Source organism: Lampetra planeri, chromosome 1, assembly GCF_965212315.1.
Source record: "Lampetra planeri chromosome 1, kcLamPlan1.2.h2, whole genome shotgun sequence".
Taxonomy (NCBI): domain Eukaryota; kingdom Metazoa; phylum Chordata; class Hyperoartia; order Petromyzontiformes; family Petromyzontidae; genus Lampetra; species Lampetra planeri.
This window is the reverse complement of record NC_136107.1, coordinates 20,075,712-20,093,977: the sequence shown is the minus strand read 5'-3', so window position 1 is coordinate 20,093,977 and position 18,266 is coordinate 20,075,712. Positions and strand designations below refer to the sequence as shown.

Below are 18,266 nucleotides of genomic sequence, written 5' to 3'. Positions count from 1 at the left end.
AGTATCGTCCGGTCACGTGACAACAGGTCAGCCAGATTTCGATTTAAAGCTTTCGTGACTGCAGGGATTCATCTTCTTGGTTCTTTCGGTAAAGTCATGTAAAAGGGAAATAATAAAATAAAATATCTACATAATAAAATAATTCTCATATTATGTTATATTTTAAATATTTTATTATTTCCCTTCTACGTGACTTTACCGAAAGAACCAAGAAGGTCAGCCAGAGTGTCATGCCCCAGAGTAACCCTGGCTGGCTGACGCTCGCTCTCGCTCCCTCACTGGGAGCCGGCAGGCACCCCACGCTGCTCGCGGTGCCTCTGCGCTAGCCAGCGCTCAGCCAACCACCGCTAGAGTTGGTACTGCAGCCAGCAACCCGGGCTGCCCGCAATTACAACATTACCGGCCGTGATTTCGCAAGTCCCGGCACCACACAGTGACAAGTACAGTCACTACACTTTTAAAATGTTCTAAGGGGGCGTCCATAAATGACGTCACGCAATTTTGGACGATTTTTGACCCCCCCCCCCATCGTCACACGGCGTCACAAAAAGTCAGACCCCCCTTTAAATATGACATTCTTCAAATCGCTTTAAACTATTGTCATTGTAGTGCGTATTTAAATTGCAAATGTGGCGCTGCACTCTGATGTTGTAGGAGAAAACATTTATTAAAAAAAAACATTTATTAAAACGTCTATTTAATTAAGTAGAACGTGTTGTCTATATTTATTTAAAGTTGCCCATTTTGATGTGACGTCACATTTCTCAAATCCCCCCCCCCCCTCGTCACACATCGTCACAAATGTCTGACCCCCCCCCCCCCCAGGTGCGTGATGTCATTTATGGATGGCCCCTAAGACAAGATTACATACAATTTGTCGATGCCGTATTTGACAAAGGTACATACTCGTTTTTAATTGCACGTGACTTAGAAAACATGTAACTGTAAATTTGTATTGCATTTTGACACGATGGATTTTTTAAGCAATAGACGGATAAGTGATTTTATCTCGAAACCTGTTCATTATTTATGCGTGGCTGCAAAAATGACCGTGTACACATTGCTCAGAACTGGAATTTAAATCATTTGTCAAGGAATATTTTTTGGTCACCCCCAACATTCTGGACACCCGCCCCCTCCCTTCACCTGCCCTGTCCCCCCACCGTGCCAATGATTAACCTTTTCAAGAGCTCAGCCCTGGACAGCTCCGGCTGAAATTAAGCCCTGTTATATGCCGATTTTTCAACATACCTGCATCGGGGTTAAAATTTACAAGCTTAACATGCATCAGTTCCACATGCTTGCATCGCATCTCCATAAGTATTTATTTTTATTTTGCTCTATAGGTCAGCAGCTGGGCTACAGAATGATAATTACATTTGCAATTTGAAATGTAGAATGAGATGTAGAAACGGTATCGTGCCTTTATTTTAAGCATTTTCCAATTTTCATTCACTCAAATCGAAAATGCTGGTTTTATGATGTATACATATTGTGTTGGCAGATCATTTTTATAATGAAGATCATTTTCAAGCAAGCTTGTTGTCTAGAATTCAAGATGAATTATATATGTGTAGTAACGCTCACGACTCGTTCACACCGGAGTTGGAGGCACACTTGTTTATTTAACACCAACGTTGTGACATACACATTTGAGGGGGTATCGGCCCCCTCACCCGTCTATCTGAGGACACACCTCTCTAGCTAACCCTAGCCTGCCTCTGAGTCCTCCACTAATGGGCTAGGGGAGGCTATCTTGGCCCGACACTGGTCAGTCGGGCCCGGTACCCAGAGTCCAGACCAGCACTGGCTCTGGCTCTGGTACCACGCCACTGGCTCGAGCCTGCGCGGTCCTGATAAGGACGGCGTACCAGGGGGAGTCCAGGGCTCTATCTCAGACGTCTTCCGCCTCCTCTTCTTTAGCTAAACATCACTCCCGAGCCCTTCGATACAATCCCCTTTTATACCCAACCCCTCCCTGAGGGGTGGGGCCCCGGGGGATCATAACGACCGAATCGACCCCCCAGGGTGTCTGGCGCGGACGTCGCAGAGGGCACCTGCTTGTGCACACATGTAGCCCCGCCTACTGTGTTTGTTTACCATAGGCTGCCATGCATAACGGGCTCTCTCTCTAACACCCCTACATCACTCCCCCCCGCATAGCATGCAGCCGTCCCGGCTGCCAACATACAAAAATTTGACAATAAAGGTGCCTTCACCCCCTGACCGCGCGTGTGCCTCACTATTTTTTGAACAATAACAGGAACCAGAACAAGAACGCAACAACAAGATGAGAAACAACCCGACGCACCCCCCCGCATAAATACGAATTCCGTAAAAAAAACAGCTTATATACAACCAGCAGGGAACCCACCCCGCACACACAACAAACGGTGAACCCAGCATATGTACATCCGAGGAGCGGGAAACACACCATCCACACAACACCCAATAAACACAACAGCTATGTACACATTTTCCGGCCTCACAACAGTTTGCGCATTTTAGCGCGCGTCCTTGCAGCGGGCCCCTCACACGGGGTAACCCCGCGTGGCGGACAATCAGGTGGCGACTGTCCGTCTTGAGGTGAGCATTCCTCTGACTCCGCGTGACCCTCGGCATCCGCAGGAGGGGTGATCGGGCGTGAGCCCGTCACTCCTGATGCTCCTGAAGGTGGCACAGCCGGCAAGGCATTTGGTGAGAGCGACGGAGACGGACCCAGCAAGTCGGCCGACCCCCCACATGTTTGGCCACGCGCGTGTGAAGTGGGGTTGTGAACCGCAGCGAAGGGTTTTAATCTGGAGGGGTGCACGAACCATCGCCGCTTCCCCCACTTGATGCGCACGCACTGCGGACGTAACACCTCCACCACTTCCACAGGGCCCCGCCACGGCCGCACAAGTTTAGAGGAGGTTGCCAGTGGCACCTGGGGGCAGTGCAACCATGCCTTGTCCCCCGGCTTCCACTGCAGCATGTGCGCTCGACTCAATCTGAGGCGCTCATTTGCCTTCTGACGGAGGTCAGAGTTTTGCATTGCAGCATCCCGTGCCTCGGTCAATTTGTCCAGATTAAATTTAACGTGGTCAGCCAGATTAGTTTTTCCCTGCGGCACGGGGATCCGCAACTGGGCACGAACAGGCGGGTCTGGTTCTCGGCCGTACATAAGGTAAAAGGGAGAAAACCCCGTAGCCGCATGGGGTGCCATCCGGTACGCCGCCAAGACCCCCTGAATTTGTAGGTCCCAATCCGTTTGCGAGTCCGAAACTTGTTGTGATAACATGGACGAGATGGTGCGATGCAAACGTTCGACCATCCCGTCAGTTTGTGGGTGATATGGGGAGGTCCGAATTTTCTTTGTGCCCAGGAGATCGCAGACTTGTCTGAGTAGTTTACCGGAAAAATTTCTGCCCTGGTCGGTCAGCAGCCTCTCCGGAGCACCTTTGTCCAGGACATAACCCTGAACAAAGGCCTCCACGATGGCTGCTGCCGACTGGTTGGCCAAAGGCCAGGCCATAGGCCAACGTGTAAAATACTCGACACCCGTCAACAAATATCTATTCCCTCTGGGGGTGGCGGGGAATGGTCCCAAAATGTCCAGAGCGACCAGCTCGTTTATCCTGGACACTTTGATCGATTGCAAGGGCGGGTTAGACTCCCGTGCCGGCGGTTTGCGTTGTGCACATTGAGGGCACGATCCCAACAAATCCCCCACATCCCTCGTCATGCCAGGCCAGTAAAAATCAAGTTGCAGCAAGGCGAGAGTCTTTTGGGTCCCCAGGTGTAGGAGGCGCTCATGAGCGGCCCATACCACCCTACCCCGCAACCCAGTAGGGACAACCAGCCGATGTCGACGTGACTTCCCGTCCCAATGCATTAGCAGACCTTGGCACATTTCCCATGCGTCGGAACCACCACTTTTTCCCCCCGCCGCACCGCCAACGCGACGTCGCCACCCGAGGAGGGAGACATCCTCCATCTGGAGGCGCCCCCATTCAATGACGGGCAACCCCAACAGGGAATCTTTGCCCTGCTGTTCGATCGAATTAGGAACCATTGCATCGTCGTCGTTGGCGGCCGCCAAGACAGGTACCGATGTGTCCCCTGGAGGCCTGCAACGTCCAGACCCCAGGAGGCATGCACACTCGGAGGTGGTTGGCAAGCGTGACAGAGCGTCCGCGTTGGTGTGGCGAACGCCCTTACGGTATGTGGTTTGGAAATCGTAATCCTGGAGGACCTCCAACCATCGGGACAATTGTCCCGATGGCTGTTGAACCCTCAGGGCGTACTGCAGTGCCGCATGATCTGTGCGGACGGTGAAATGCCGACCGTACAGATATGGGCGATACTGTTGGACGAAATGGACAATTGCCAACAGTTCCCTACGGGTGACACAATACCGTTGCTCCGCTGGAGACAACACCCGACTGCCGTACGCAACCACATGTTCCACGCCGTCAACCACCTGGGAGAGCACGCCCCCAATACCCGTGTTGCTCGCATCGGTGTCGAGCAAGAACGGTTTTGAAAAATCAGGGTAAATCAGGGGAGGAGCGTTTACCAAAGCATCCCGAAGGGAGCAAAAAGCAGCCTCCTCCTCCTGACCCCAGCAAAACCGAACCCCTTTAGATGTTAAAGCATGTAGGGGTTTGGCGATAGTCGCAAAATTAGCGACGAAGCGTCTATAATACGACGCAAACCCAATAAAACTCCTAACCTCTCCCACTGAGGTGGGAGTCGGCCAGGAGCTTACACACTGCGTTTTGGCGGGATCGGTAGAAATACCTGAGCGCCCCACGATGTGCCCCAAATAACGCACCGACTCGCGTAACAAATGGCATTTTTGGGGCTTAAATTTCAAATTAGCAGCCCGCATCTTTAGGAAAACCGCCCGCAACCTCTGGAGATGTTCCTCAAAAGTTTTGCCAAAGACAATGACGTCATCCAAATAAATCAGGCACGACTCCCATTGCAATCCAGCCAAAACCAATTCCATCAACCGCTGGAAAGTTGCCGGCGCTGAGTGTAAGCCCATCGGCAACCGGTTGAATTGAAACAGGCCGTGCGGAGTACGGAAAGCAGTTTTAGGCTTTGAATCATCGTCCAGAGGAAGCTGCCAGAATCCCGAAAGTAAGTCCAATGTGGAGAAGAATCGCGCTCCCGCCAAGGCGTCAAGCGATTCGTCCATCCGTGGGAGCGGGTATGCGTCGGCAACCGTAATTTTATTAAGGCGCCGAAAGTCAACGCAAAACCGCAACGAACCGTCCTGCTTCTTAACCAGGACGATCGGCGCTCCCCAAGGGCTGTTGGAGGGAGAAATTATGTCGGCGGCTAGCATGTCATCAACAGCCGATTTGACATGGTCCTTTTCGGCGGGACTCAACCGAAAAGGATTTTGGCGTATTGGCGCGCTGTCACCCGTATCAATATGGTGACGCAGCAGATGAGTGCAGCCCAAATCGTATTTATCCCGACTGAAAACGTCGGAAAATTCCCTCAGTAGTGTCTTAAGACGTTGGCGCTCTAAATTTGACAGGTCCGTCGATCCCGCGCAAAGCGCCTCGAGCCACCCTTCATCGCTGTCTGAATGTGGTCGCGGTGCAGGGGCAGCGCCGACATGACTCGCGACGGGTTCCTCACAGGGCACCGGCGTTGCGTGAGCAAGCACGGTCCCCTGTGGGACCACCACCGTCTGCGAGCCCACATTGAGGACCGCGATGAAGGGTTCTCCATCCCCTCTCACTATGGTCTGGGCCGGGAGTAAATTAGGTCCACTGACCCCGGCCCTAGACGGTCCCAGCAAAACCCCTTGAGCCCCAATGCCCTTAGCGAAGGGCCGCCGAAGTCTCAAAGGAATTAACATTTGCGCCCCCGGAGGAACGCGCACCGTTCTATCTACGAACGCCGGCACCGTCGCGAACGCCGTCCGGCTCGTAGCGGGGGATGGCAAAAACGCCATGCGTCGGCCCGATGGGAGCTCAATGCATCCCTGGTCGATTAATATCCTAATCGGCATTTTGGCCAGGAAATCCGTCCCCAGCAGGCACGGAACCGCCAGCGAGGAGGAAACAAAAATCGGCCCAGATAATTTAATATCCCCGACACAAATTTGGGCTCGAATTTGTCCGATGATGCCAAGTGAACCCCCGTTAGCAGCAAAGAATGGCACATTAACAGGCATCAAAGGACGGCTCTGGGCAGGGAGAATGTTATAAATCAACTCCGAAATAATGGTCGCCGATGCTCCTGTATCGACCAGGATGCGCACCTCGACCCCATCGATGTGACCCACAACGGCCGACGACCCCGATGACGCGGCTACAACCCGATGGGCCAACACGGACCACTGGCTGGGTTCAATGTGAGTACCCAGAGCGGTGCGTGTTGGTGCCATGGTACGCGATATTTGCCCCCCCTTCGCTGCGGTGTTCGAGTGTGTGACGGGCGTGTGCGTGGGCCAAACATGAGGGGTGCCGCGACTCGCCGGATTATGATGGTGGAGCTTGTGACGAGGGCCGGCGTCCCGTTGAGGTGTCGTTCCGCGCTGCCGAGGAGAGCGGCACCCCGAGGCGACGTGGCCCCGGATGCCGCAGTTATAACAGCGTGGAAGCGCTGGTGGCGACGATGGACGTTGTAGACGGCTTGAACCGGCCCGGTCCTCCCGCGCTCCCGCTCCGTGCTGCCGTTGATGGTTGATGGCGCAAACCTCTTCCGCCGGGAGGGTGGCCGCAGCGACGGCGCGCCCGCTCGCCGCCTTGCTGGCCTTCCGTCGTTGAGAGGACAGGTTTGCGTGGAGGAGACGGGCCGCTTGGAGGGAGCACATCTCTGCATCGTCCTGTGCGACAATGACGATGTCTAAGTCGTCCGCCAGCAAAAGTATCTTCTCTGTCACCATGGCGTCGACACCCTCGTCATCCATTCGTGGAAAGGCCTCCTTCGCCAGTGCCAGGAGGCTTGTGCGGTACGCCAGGGGCGACTCCTTCGTCCCCCGCTGGCGATCGTAAAAGAGTTGGCGACAGTCCGATGGTGGACCATATACCGCCGACAGCACCTGCATCGCCTTCCGCAGCGTGGAGCGCCTCTCCTTTGAAGCCGATGTTAGAGTGGCGAGGGCGTCGCTGTCGAGAAGTGCTGGCAGCGCGCGGAGAGCCTCGGCGTCTGTCCACTGTGCCATCTCCTGGTGAGCGAGGAAGCGCCGCTGGAAGCCGCCCCAGTCGCCATCCTCGCCCACAAATTCCTTGAGTGGAGGTAGCCGCTGATGTAAGGCAGCGGCTGCAGAGGAAGAACGCACTCCCTCGTCCGCCTCACTCAACTCAGCGTCGGCACGAACCAGCGATGGCATCGCCGGTCGCACCCGTGGTGACGCGGCAGGCACTGTACTCCCGCCGTTGGACGCGATGCTTAGAGCGGCCACGCCCTCAACAGCAGCTGCGGCGATGGCGGGAGTTTCAAAATGTTGCTCCGTTGAAATGGCGGGAAGGCGCTGTGGTCGTTGGCTGCTGTCGCCTCGTGGCGGTCCCGCAGCCCCCAGCCGCGTGATGTTGTCGAGCATGGCGGCTGCGGCGTACAGCAGCTCGGCCAGCTTCGCGTGCGCCTGCCTCAGCCCCTCCGTCGACGGCTCCCCTTCCTCCAGCTGCTGTGGCGTGGATGCACCCAGCCCCGGCTGCTCGATGGCATCTTCAGCCATCTCGGGCCCTCCGACTGCAGCGGTGTCCTCCGCCCCTGGTACTCCGACTCGAGTCGTCCGGCGTGTATCCATGTTCGTACTTTGTTTCACTTCTGACGCCAGATGTAGTAACGCTCACGACTCGTTCACACCGGAGTTGGAGGCACACTTGTTTATTTAACACCAACGTTGTGACATACACATTTGAGGGGGTATCGGCCCCCTCACCCGTCTATCTGAGGACACACCTCTCTAGCTAACCCTAGCCTGCCTCTGAGTCCTCCACTAATGGGCTAGGGGAGGCTATCTTGGCCCGACACTGGTCAGTCGGGCCCGGTACCCAGAGTCCAGACCAGCACTGGCTCTGGCTCTGGTACCACGCCACTGGCTCGAGCCTGCGCGGTCCTGATAAGGACGGCGTACCAGGGGGAGTCCAGGGCTCTATCTCAGACGTCTTCCGCCTCCTCTTCTTTAGCTAAACATCACTCCCGAGCCCTTCGATACAATCCCCTTTTATACCCAACCCCTCCCTGAGGGGTGGGGCCCCGGGGGATCATAACGACCGAATCGACCCCCCAGGGTGTCTGGCGCGGACGTCGCAGAGGGCACCTGCTTGTGCACACATGTAGCCCCGCCTACTGTGTTTGTTTACCATAGGCTGCCATGCATAACGGGCTCTCTCTCTAACACCCCTACATATGCATATGGCGGTAGCTTAGTAGAATGTAACAATGCACCGATGAATCAATGAATGTAAATTCTTAAGCTCACGATATGTGCATAGAATGGTGTGCGTACCCATTCACGTTTTTCAATTCATGCATGTTGTTATGTAATATGTTTTCATGAGCCCAATCGTGATAATTAATAAAAACGCGAGTGAGCCAAATCATTACACATTTCGAATGTTGCTAAATTCGTATTATAAATGATAGTCCTGCTTGAAGTAATGACGTTATGAGTGCAATGTTGAGAATTCTACTTGCTCTCGTGAATAAGTCCCCCTTATATTAGAACCTTGAAAAATAAACAGTAACGTAACCATCGCATGCATCACGCCCACTGTGGTGGACTGCTATGATTTACACGGCTGCTCTGAAATTATACGGGAGGGGGGGTGGGGGAAAAACCTCCCAATGTCACGGTTAAATACATGCAACTTAATGGATATGATGACAACGATGGTGATGAAACGGTAACTTTGAGGCTACACCGCTCCACTAAAACGGAAGTCTAATCTTGTGAAACGGCAGAGAATGTCTTTTGACTCCTTCCCCTTTTCAAGCGTGCGGCGTGCGGTTGCCCGACTTGGTCGCTGATGTTTTAAACACGATTGACCCTGGGGCTCCTAAAGGAGGAGTCGCTAATGGATATTTATGCGACAGATAACAAGGGTCACCAAATCACTGCTGATGCTGCACACTGGGTGAAGGCCACGCAAAATAATTCAGGATAATCGTAAACTGAATTCACGGCCATCTACGCACATGCTAATGTAAGACATTGTTGCCACAGCGTCAGGATGACGCAGGTCAGAGATTTCTGCATTTGATGTCCAATTTTCTCGATTCGTATGAATCACAACTAGCACATTATAGCATGACACATCGCTAAATTAATGCATGATGTTCTTGTTGTATTTGTGTTCACTCTTGCAGTGAATGCAAAATCCATGGTGACTGCTCACGCAGCTATATTTATAAATTGAACTGTCTCGATCTATTCCGGCTTCTTAAACAAAGGCAAAGCGATCGTTAATATAGAGTTAAGCCAAACGGCCCGATAATTGGGACCTTCCTAAACGAGCCTTGAGACTCGGTGAGGCTTTACGAGGTACACGATAATTCTCCACAAATCTGGCTGCCACCTGATGATGATGCTAGTTGTAATATCTGGCGAAACGTCGTACTCGAATTATGAATGTTGTGGGTTTACTTTCCAACACATCGATGTGCTGTACTAGTAACGAATTGGCATGTTTTGTTTACGTGACAAACCTTACTCATTGACTGTGTCGGGTGGTGGCGGGTCTAACGACGCATTTATATTTACACGATCTAACTCAAAAACCTATATTATGGGTTCCACGATAATTGTCAAAATTATATTACAAACTATTTATCTTGTGCAGCGCTTGAGCAATCAGCCACTGTGGTATTGTTGTACCACGGTCCCATGACCACGGTCTATAACTAGTCAACACACTTCGAGAAACCAGGAAAGTGATCTCGGCCCAATTTCCCCACGATAAGCCTTACCGCACAAAACTGCGCCGGCCTGACCAAGACCTGCGCTTTGATCCTTCAGGGCGAATGTGCTCAGCTATCCATTAAAATGAGCACACCGTGACGGACGGACAGCCGAGCAAACGGACGTACCTTCCATGGTGGGTGGGTTGTACAGACAGTCGCTGGTAGTAGTGGTAGCCTTTGGGACGTCACTGCTATCCGAGTCGGCGACTGCGCAGCCCTGCGGTGTTTGATGAATAAGAAACCGCACATCAGTGACGCTCCGGTACCACTTGATCCTCCACAAGTGCCACCCAGAGGACCTTCGAGTGATTCATTTCGTCCATGTTTCCCGGACAACTCTTGTACGTAATTCATACCCAATCATGAATTGCATTAGTAATAATTATAGTCGGCATAGCCTTTATGCGATTTTTGGTTTTGCAACGCCACAAATCCAATTTCACATTTTTTTTATTGTTCACATTCATGGTGTCCCGTTATTTTTTTGTTATCTTCTTCTTTAGTACTGCCTAACGGCGTGTGCGACTTCACGATGATATTGGTCCCGGTCTAGCACGGCGTGTAGAGTTTGTGCTGTTGTTAATTGTAGCCATGTTTTGATGTTACTGAGCCATGTCGTTTTTGGCCGTCCTGGTCGTTTTTTCCCTTCGATTTTTCCTTCCAGGATTTGCTTTAATAGCTGGTATTTGTGGTCGTTTCGGGCAATGTGGCCTAGGTAGTAACACTTCCTGCTAATGATGGTCTTCAGCAGTTGCCTGTCAGTGCCCATATCTTGCAGAACTTGTGTATTGGTGGTTTTGGCTGTCCATGGGATTTTCAGCATTCTTCGATACAGCCACATCTCGAAAGCTTCAAGCCTTTTTGTTGCTGTTGTTGTCAATGTCCACGTCTCTACTCCGTACAGCAAAATTGACCAGATGTAGCATTTCAGTGTGCGCAGTTTCAGTGATGTACTCAAGTTGCGGTCTGCAAGGAGTGTTTTCCATTTAATAAATGCTTGCCTTGCTTGTTCAAGTCTGCTCTTGATTTCGACTTCATGGTTCAACTGATCGTCAATGATTACACCAAGGTATTTAAATCGGTGTACTTGTTCCAATTTTTCGCTGCCAAGCTTGATTGTTATTTCGCTTGTAGTTCGGCTGACCTTCATAACCTTTGTTTTCTTTTTATTAATTCGTAAGCCCCATATTTGACTCTCTGTGGCAACCTCGTCCAAGATTTGTTGTAGGTCTTGTTCCGAATCGGCCAGCAGTGCAGTGTCGTCAGCATACCTGATGTTGTTGATGTATTGTCCATTGACTTTAATACCAATGTTTTTATCTGCTAGTGTTCGATCAAAAATCTGCTCCGAGTAGATGTTGAAAAGACTGGGTGAAAGTGGGCAGCCTTGTCGTACACCTTTTTGTATTGGTGTTGGATCTGTCAATTCGTTGTCATATCGGAGTTGGGCTGTTTGCTTCCAATAAAGAGCAATGATGAAGTTGATGTCGTTTTTATCTAGTCCCAGTTGTTTTAATAGAGCAGCTAGTCGGTCGTGGTCGACTGAGTCAAAGGCTTTCTCGTAATCTATGAAGCAGATGTACACTTATTTCTGATGTTCGTAGCATCGCTGTAGTAGTATCTGTAGACACAAGATTGCTTCTCGTGTGCCTAGTCCTTTGCAGAAGCCAAACTGTGTGTTCTTCAATGCATTTTCGCATGTGGAGCGTATGCGCTGTTGGATCACCTTCAGGAAGACTTTCAGCACGTGGCTCATCAAGCTTATCAGTCTGTAGTCCTCGCATTTCCGGCTTGTTGCTTTCTTTGGTATGGCCACAAAGATGGATTGTAGCCAGTCGGATGGAATTTTATTGCCATTGTATATTTGATTGTACCAATTAGTCAGTTGTCGTATGTTGTTACTGTCTAATAGTTTGAGCAATTCTACATGGATTGTGTCGGGCCCGCACGCTTTGCCTGACTTAGCTGTTTTGATTGCATGTTCTACTTCTGATGTTAAAATGTGTAGAGCGTCTTTCGACATCTGTTGGTCTTTTTCTGCAGATGTTCTCGCGGCGCCATAGAGCTTGTGTATATAGTTTGTCCAGGTGTCCATTTTTTCCTGTTTATTTAGGATTGGTTGGTTGTTGTCCGCATACAATGTAGCTGTTGAGGCTGGTCTGTAGATGTTACCAGCTTCTTTGAGCTTCTTGTGCAGAGTAAAATTGTCATGTTTTTTAATTAGTTCTTCAATCTCGGCGCATTGTTCTTCCATCCACTTTTCTTTTGCCTGTCGGATTGCTTCTCTGATCTTCTGTTGCATTTGTTTGTACTTCTCCAAGTTGTTATTTTTGTACATTCTTCGTTTGCTCATTAGATCGAGAATACAATGTGTCATCCATCGTTGTTTCTTTTTCGGTGGCTGATGTCCTAGCATGACTTCTGTTGTTTCTGTGATGCATTGTTTGAACGAGCGCCAGTACTCCTGAACATCTGCTGTTTCTGTTGTTATTGAGCGGATGCTATCGTTGAGATGTTGCTGTACTTGTCTTTTATCGGCGCTGTTCTTCAGTTTCTCCAGGTCTGCTCGTCTCGTCTTTGTACATTGTATTGATCGCAATTTGAGTCTTATTGTAGCTGTTACTGGGTTATGATCTGACGATATATCGGCTCCAGGGTAGGTTTTTGCTGTAATCACACTGGACTTAAACCTGATGTTAATTAGGATATAATCGATTTGGTTCCTGACGATGTTGTTGTCGGAGTCTTGCGGCGAGGTCCACGTGTACAGTCGTCGAGGTGGTAATTGGAACCACGTGTTAGCAATACTGAAACGTTCTTCTTGGCAGAATTGAACCAGTCTGTCGCCTCGTTCATTCCGTGTTCCTAGTCCGTGTTCTCCGACAATGTTCTGCATTCGACCGTGGCCAACCTTGGCGTTGAAGTCGCCGAGGATTATAGTGATGTCTTGCTTCTTCAGCGGCTTCAGCGTGTTGGTTAGTTGCTCATAGAACGATTCGATTTCATGATCTTGTTTATCTGCTGTTGGAGCATAAACCTGTAGAATGTTCACGTTGACTTTGTTGCCTGCTAATTGTAGTAGTGCTATTCGTTCTGATACTGGGGTAAAGTTGTTGACTTTATTCGCTAATTTCTTGTGTACTATAAAGGCGACACCGTATGTTTGTTTGGTGTTTTCTTCTCCTCCGGAGCAGAAGATGTGGTGTTCACTCGATATAAACTTTTTTGTTCCAGGCCATTTAGTTTCGCTTAGACCGATTATGTTGATTTTAAGTCGATCCATTTCTTGTATGACATTGGCTAGTTTTCCTGCTTTAAGTAAACTTCTAACGTTCCAAGTTGCTACTTTGAAAGGGTTCTTTGACACAAGCTCGGAGATTCTTAGCACCCCTGTCCTATTTAAAGGACGCCGATACTCAGGGCCTTTGTTGATTTTGCTTGTCATCATTGAAGTTTTCAAGGGAGAAATGATCCAAGTAGTTTCCCGTTGCTTTCTTGGATCACAATTTATTTGAAAAGGTCATGTGGGGACCTTTCAAAACGGGTTTTGTCTGACGTCTCCACTGAAGTCTTCCCACCTTGGGTGACCCTTCTGAGAGCACTAGGCTCTCGACGGTATAGCGATCAGCTTCTCAGACGTACACAAACTCTCTCGCCGCATTAAGGCACCGTTTCTCGAGAGAGGTTTTGTTATACAAGTAATTAAATACAAGGGTTGTTTTTGTACTCTTTAAACTCTAGAGATGGACGTTACCTTTACCTGTACACTGCGTGTTGAGGTGGGGTCGCATTGACATGCCTTATACATCCTGATTGCATTGCATGATGTAAAATGTCTTAACCAGAGGAGTCATGTTAATGTATTATATTAATAGCCCACAGTGCAAATGTGTCACGGATTACAAGAACGCGTGGATTAGAGAACAATGCAGGCGAATGGCATCGTTCAAATTGTCAAGAGAAGCAAATGGGCTTGGGTATGTATGTATAACTTATTTTGCACCGTACGTAACCAACCGTGCTAATCGGAGGTGCGGGGAATCAGAGGTGGGTCAATCGTGCAGGACAATATACGAAAAGGGGTGATGACCGATGGTAACAAATAGTGATGGAGTGGCAGCTAAGAGATGGGACGCATCTGGGAACGTGTCCACTGGGGGGATGGGGCAATGAAATCAGTTTGTTACAAATGAACCACAATACCTCGCTGATCTCGTAAACCATCACGCGAACTCCGGACATCCTCGCAGCATTTTTTGACTTGCCATCGAACAAAGACAGTCACTGCATCGTATGCTTTCGGATGCGCTTCTACGGCCGTCTGGAACGCTCTCTCCCTTACAATATTAGGAGCCACTGGGAGCTATGCACATTTAAATCTAAATTGAAAACTAATTTCTTTAGAACTGCTTTCGGTGTTTAGTTTGTTGGTTGGCTATTTACAGAGCGAAAGAAGTTAAACATACAGTACATACATAGTTTGCAAGTGCTCTGGATGATTTTTACACCACAAGACCGCGGGAGATGGCAACGGCTTGGGTAGCCCTTTATCCAGGAGTGCATTAACCATGTGTAAGGACAGTATGGAGCCTAGTAGCCGTAAATAACATTGTGTAACAATTGTTTTATTAATTGTTTGTTCCTGGGTAGTAAGTGTTATTTCCTAATTGCTTATGCCTCGAAAGTAGAGAAAATGGCTATTATTCCCCACCTTTTGTGACCAGGACAGTGATATTTAGAAATTTACCTATTTTCCAGAACATTCCAAATAGATTCAGTGCTGAGAAAACTTAAAGTAACTTCTAAAAAATTATAGAACTTTCCAGTAATATAAATAGTAGTATAAATACAGGGGCCCACCAGTTCAGTTTAGTTCCAGCTGCCTAAGTGGATACATATCTGCATTTTTCTGAGATAGTATCAAGAGGCTGCAAGCATCCGGCAGACGCATTTTGCTATGTCTGCGGCTAATTTATTAAGACAACAGCGAAAAAGTACTCTGTTGAAGCATCTGCTAAGATGTGCGAGGCCTACAAGGCATATTTTGGCATGCCTGTCGGGGATCAGGATAAACCCTGGACACCTCATTTCACCTGCGAGCAATGCAAAAAAACCACCGGAAGGTAAGATGGACAATTGTTGCTCAGAATTTAACGTTATGAAATTTGTTCAAATGAAAAAAAAATTCAATGTTATTAAAAAAATATATCACATATGAAAAATGTTGCGACAATCTCTTACACATTAGTCATGGGTGAAATAAATGTATTTTCGTAGGATGGTAGAGGGGAAAAGAGAGCCATAAAGTTCGCTAACCCAAGAATGTGTCGGCAACCCACTGACCACTCAAGCAACTGCTACTTCTGCATGGTGGACCCTTCCAAACGTCGGACTGGCAAGCTACATAAAGTCACCCAGTTGTATATAGTCAACCTGCGTTCACCTGATAACATGTCATCGAGTCGGGTGGCTGTAATATAAAATATATATAACTTAAGCAAGACAGCACCTCTGAGTGCTACATTACACATGGATAGTGATGATGATCACGATAGTACTTTGCGTGAAATCAAGAATCCTGTGGAGTAATCGTCATCGCCACATTAATGTGGAATTTCAGCTATGACGCGCGTTTTGCGTGGGGAAACATTGTGACGGCTTGACGCAATTGCAAACAAAATTGTAAGGCATTCTTCACGTGAGCATATATAACAATAATAATATATTGAATGTCTCGATGCTTATTGTGATCCATTTATAGATACCTCACTGATTTTTAATGAGGAATAATCCTCTCACTCTCTTCTCAACAGGTGATTTGCATGCTGTGTTGTGGGAGCGATGGCTCCCATATATTACAGAGAAGAGCGTTAATGGACTTAATACGTGTACCCAAATTGGGTGGGAGACGTGTGGAAGCTTTGAAATAAAACGGGGGCTTCTCTATAAAGGTCACGTCTTTTGTGTTAGTGGGGTATCAGTAAATGGATCACAGTGTCTATATTTTTCTCGTGGTCTTTTAATGCAACAATCTCGCACAATATTAGCAAAGACATAGTCGCAATTCACGCGGCGAAGGCGATCCGCTATTCTTTTAAATCGGGGTAACCTCAGTGGGCTGCGCACTGGGGTTTAGTCAGCAGCTGCCACTCCATATGGCAGTGCACGATGTTGACGTGACAAGGGCAGTCTGCAGTGAAATTGTAAACAACGCACCACCCGGAATAATGGCGCCAATATCGTATGATCAGACTTGAGCCGAGATCGGGCTCGGATGGGTGACCACCACAAACCAACGGTGCGATAGACGTTTTGGCCAGCAGAGGGCAGTACAACATTATCCACTGTTTAACTTATTTCGTGCCCTACGTAGCCAACCGAACTAATTCCACCTCCCACGCCCCCGGCCCCTCGCACCTTCAGCAACCCGCTCAGACCAGCGTGTTGAAGTATGGTCACAATATCCGTCACACAGACCCACAACGCGTGGGTCTGTGCCGTCACCTGGCAGCAGTTAGACAAACGAGGCTGTACCTTGTGCAAGAAAGAGCACGGGACAACGTGGATTCACATCGCGCGCCCTCTAAAAGCAACTGCATCGCGAGGCGTTGCACACAGCGGTGGTTAGACGTGCATTGCGGGATAAATGAGGACAATGAATATTTAACGCTATAGGATACACATTGTAAGAGCAGAGACACGACGGGCCAGATGAGTAAAGGAAACGTCTAGAACCTGGACTCGAACAGAGGCAGGCAGTCGATCAGAAAGAGGGGCGAAATGAGGTGATGTGGTGGGGGGTACGAGGGGGTTTCCGACTATGGAGACAACAGAGCATGAGGAGTGACCTCTCGCTCAGCGAATGTTGATAGAACGCAATGTGCAATGTGGACATATATACAGCAGAGTCTACAGGGTCGGTGGTCCGGATGTCTTGTGACCCTAATTTAGTCTCTAAAACGTGATATTTTTCAAGTAAGGTTTATTTAAAACATAAATGAATATGCAAAGGGATCAATTCATTGGGGGCTGGTCACGAGACATATTGGACCGCCCTAAAGATGCCCCGGGTTGCTCGTTGCACAGTGGCACCAGAAACCCGCTTGGAACATTCTAGCAGTGAATCTATCATCGTTGTTTGGGCCGTGTACAAGTCTGTGTTCCACATCCACGCTCATGCTCCCCAATTGCCCTGGACAAGCTCCAGCGGTGAGACAAACAAACAAGACCCGTTCACATTCAAGAGATGCCAACGAGCACACAGGCTGAGCGTGCAGACGCGTGCGGACCGACGGGGGAGAGGGTGGCGGCCGACTGCATGGGGCATATTGAATGCATCCACATGTCATTGTGGATGCTTTAGGTTGCGACGTTTATGCGTAGATAAGGCGCCGTGTAACGACGTTGACACGTCGCACAATTGCGCTCTGTACCGCACGCGATCGCTGTTCATTGAGAGCACAGCACGGCCACTACCCGAGCATGCGGCCCTTGATCGTTCTATTTATCGACCGTGGCGTGCGCCTTTGTTGTCGCTAAACTTCAAGAGACTCACCTCCGAGGGATCTTGAGTCCTGTCATCTGCTCCCCCGCCGAGACAGAGGCGGAGATAGACAAAGATGAGTGAGTTCACGGCGAAATGTGTAACATCTCTTGCACATTGCGGTTTTTATTCATTGGACGGGTTATGAATGTATGTTAATTTCGATCACTTTTTTTGTATAAACACAGAAGCCTGGTCGTTGTGATCATCGTGTTCTGTGCTGCCCTGCAGTGCACGTGTTGTGTCCCGCAGTGCACGTGCTGTGTCTTGTCCTGCCTTGCCCCCCCCCGCCCCTCTGGTGGCCAAAGCTACGAATTGGGACCCCCTTGACAACCACCATGAGATGTGTTTTCAACAACAGTGTAAAATAACCAAAACGTACTTAAAACGCGGTTTAAATGTTCGAACCCGTGAGCGTAAATTACGTGATTAAGAAAGAGGAGCCGCGATAGACAATAGCCTCTGGGTGCGACCGTGCAAGACAAATCAATTATTGGGGCCCCACCTGACCGATTGCCGCACCCCCTGAGCTGATGTCGTTACTACGGCACTGGTTTGTGGTCCTATCCTGCCCTGATGTGCTTGTAGGAGCTTCCCTGATCACGTTCCGTGCCACCGTGTCCCCATTATGCCCCATTGCCTCCGCAGTGCCGTGTCGTATCACCGTGCCCTGTGTAGCCCTCTCCGTGCCTCGACCTCGGCGCAAGTGCTCCTCGTGCCCAGCCCCACTCTTGTTTGTGCGTGTCAGGACACGGTGTCCCACTGGGCCTCCCTTTGTAGCGATCTTCCCTGAAGTTGCCCCCTTTAT

At 49.5% G+C, this 18,266-nt stretch overlaps 1 protein-coding gene across 1 annotated transcript in view; it reads right to left on the bottom strand.

Moving 5' to 3' along the window:
- The window catches only part of LOC144724475 (protein phosphatase 1 regulatory subunit 1A-like), a 40,425-nt gene that overhangs the window by 17,033 nt on the left and 5,126 nt on the right, over positions 1-18,266 (bottom strand). The window contains exons 3-4 of the mRNA XM_078604047.1: positions 17,471-17,496; positions 10,042-10,132 (exon numbers count right to left, since the gene is read on the bottom strand). Of these exons, the coding sequence (XP_078460173.1) occupies positions 10,042-10,132; positions 17,471-17,496 (117 nt within the window). The remainder of the gene's footprint in view (positions 1-10,041; positions 10,133-17,470; positions 17,497-18,266) is intronic.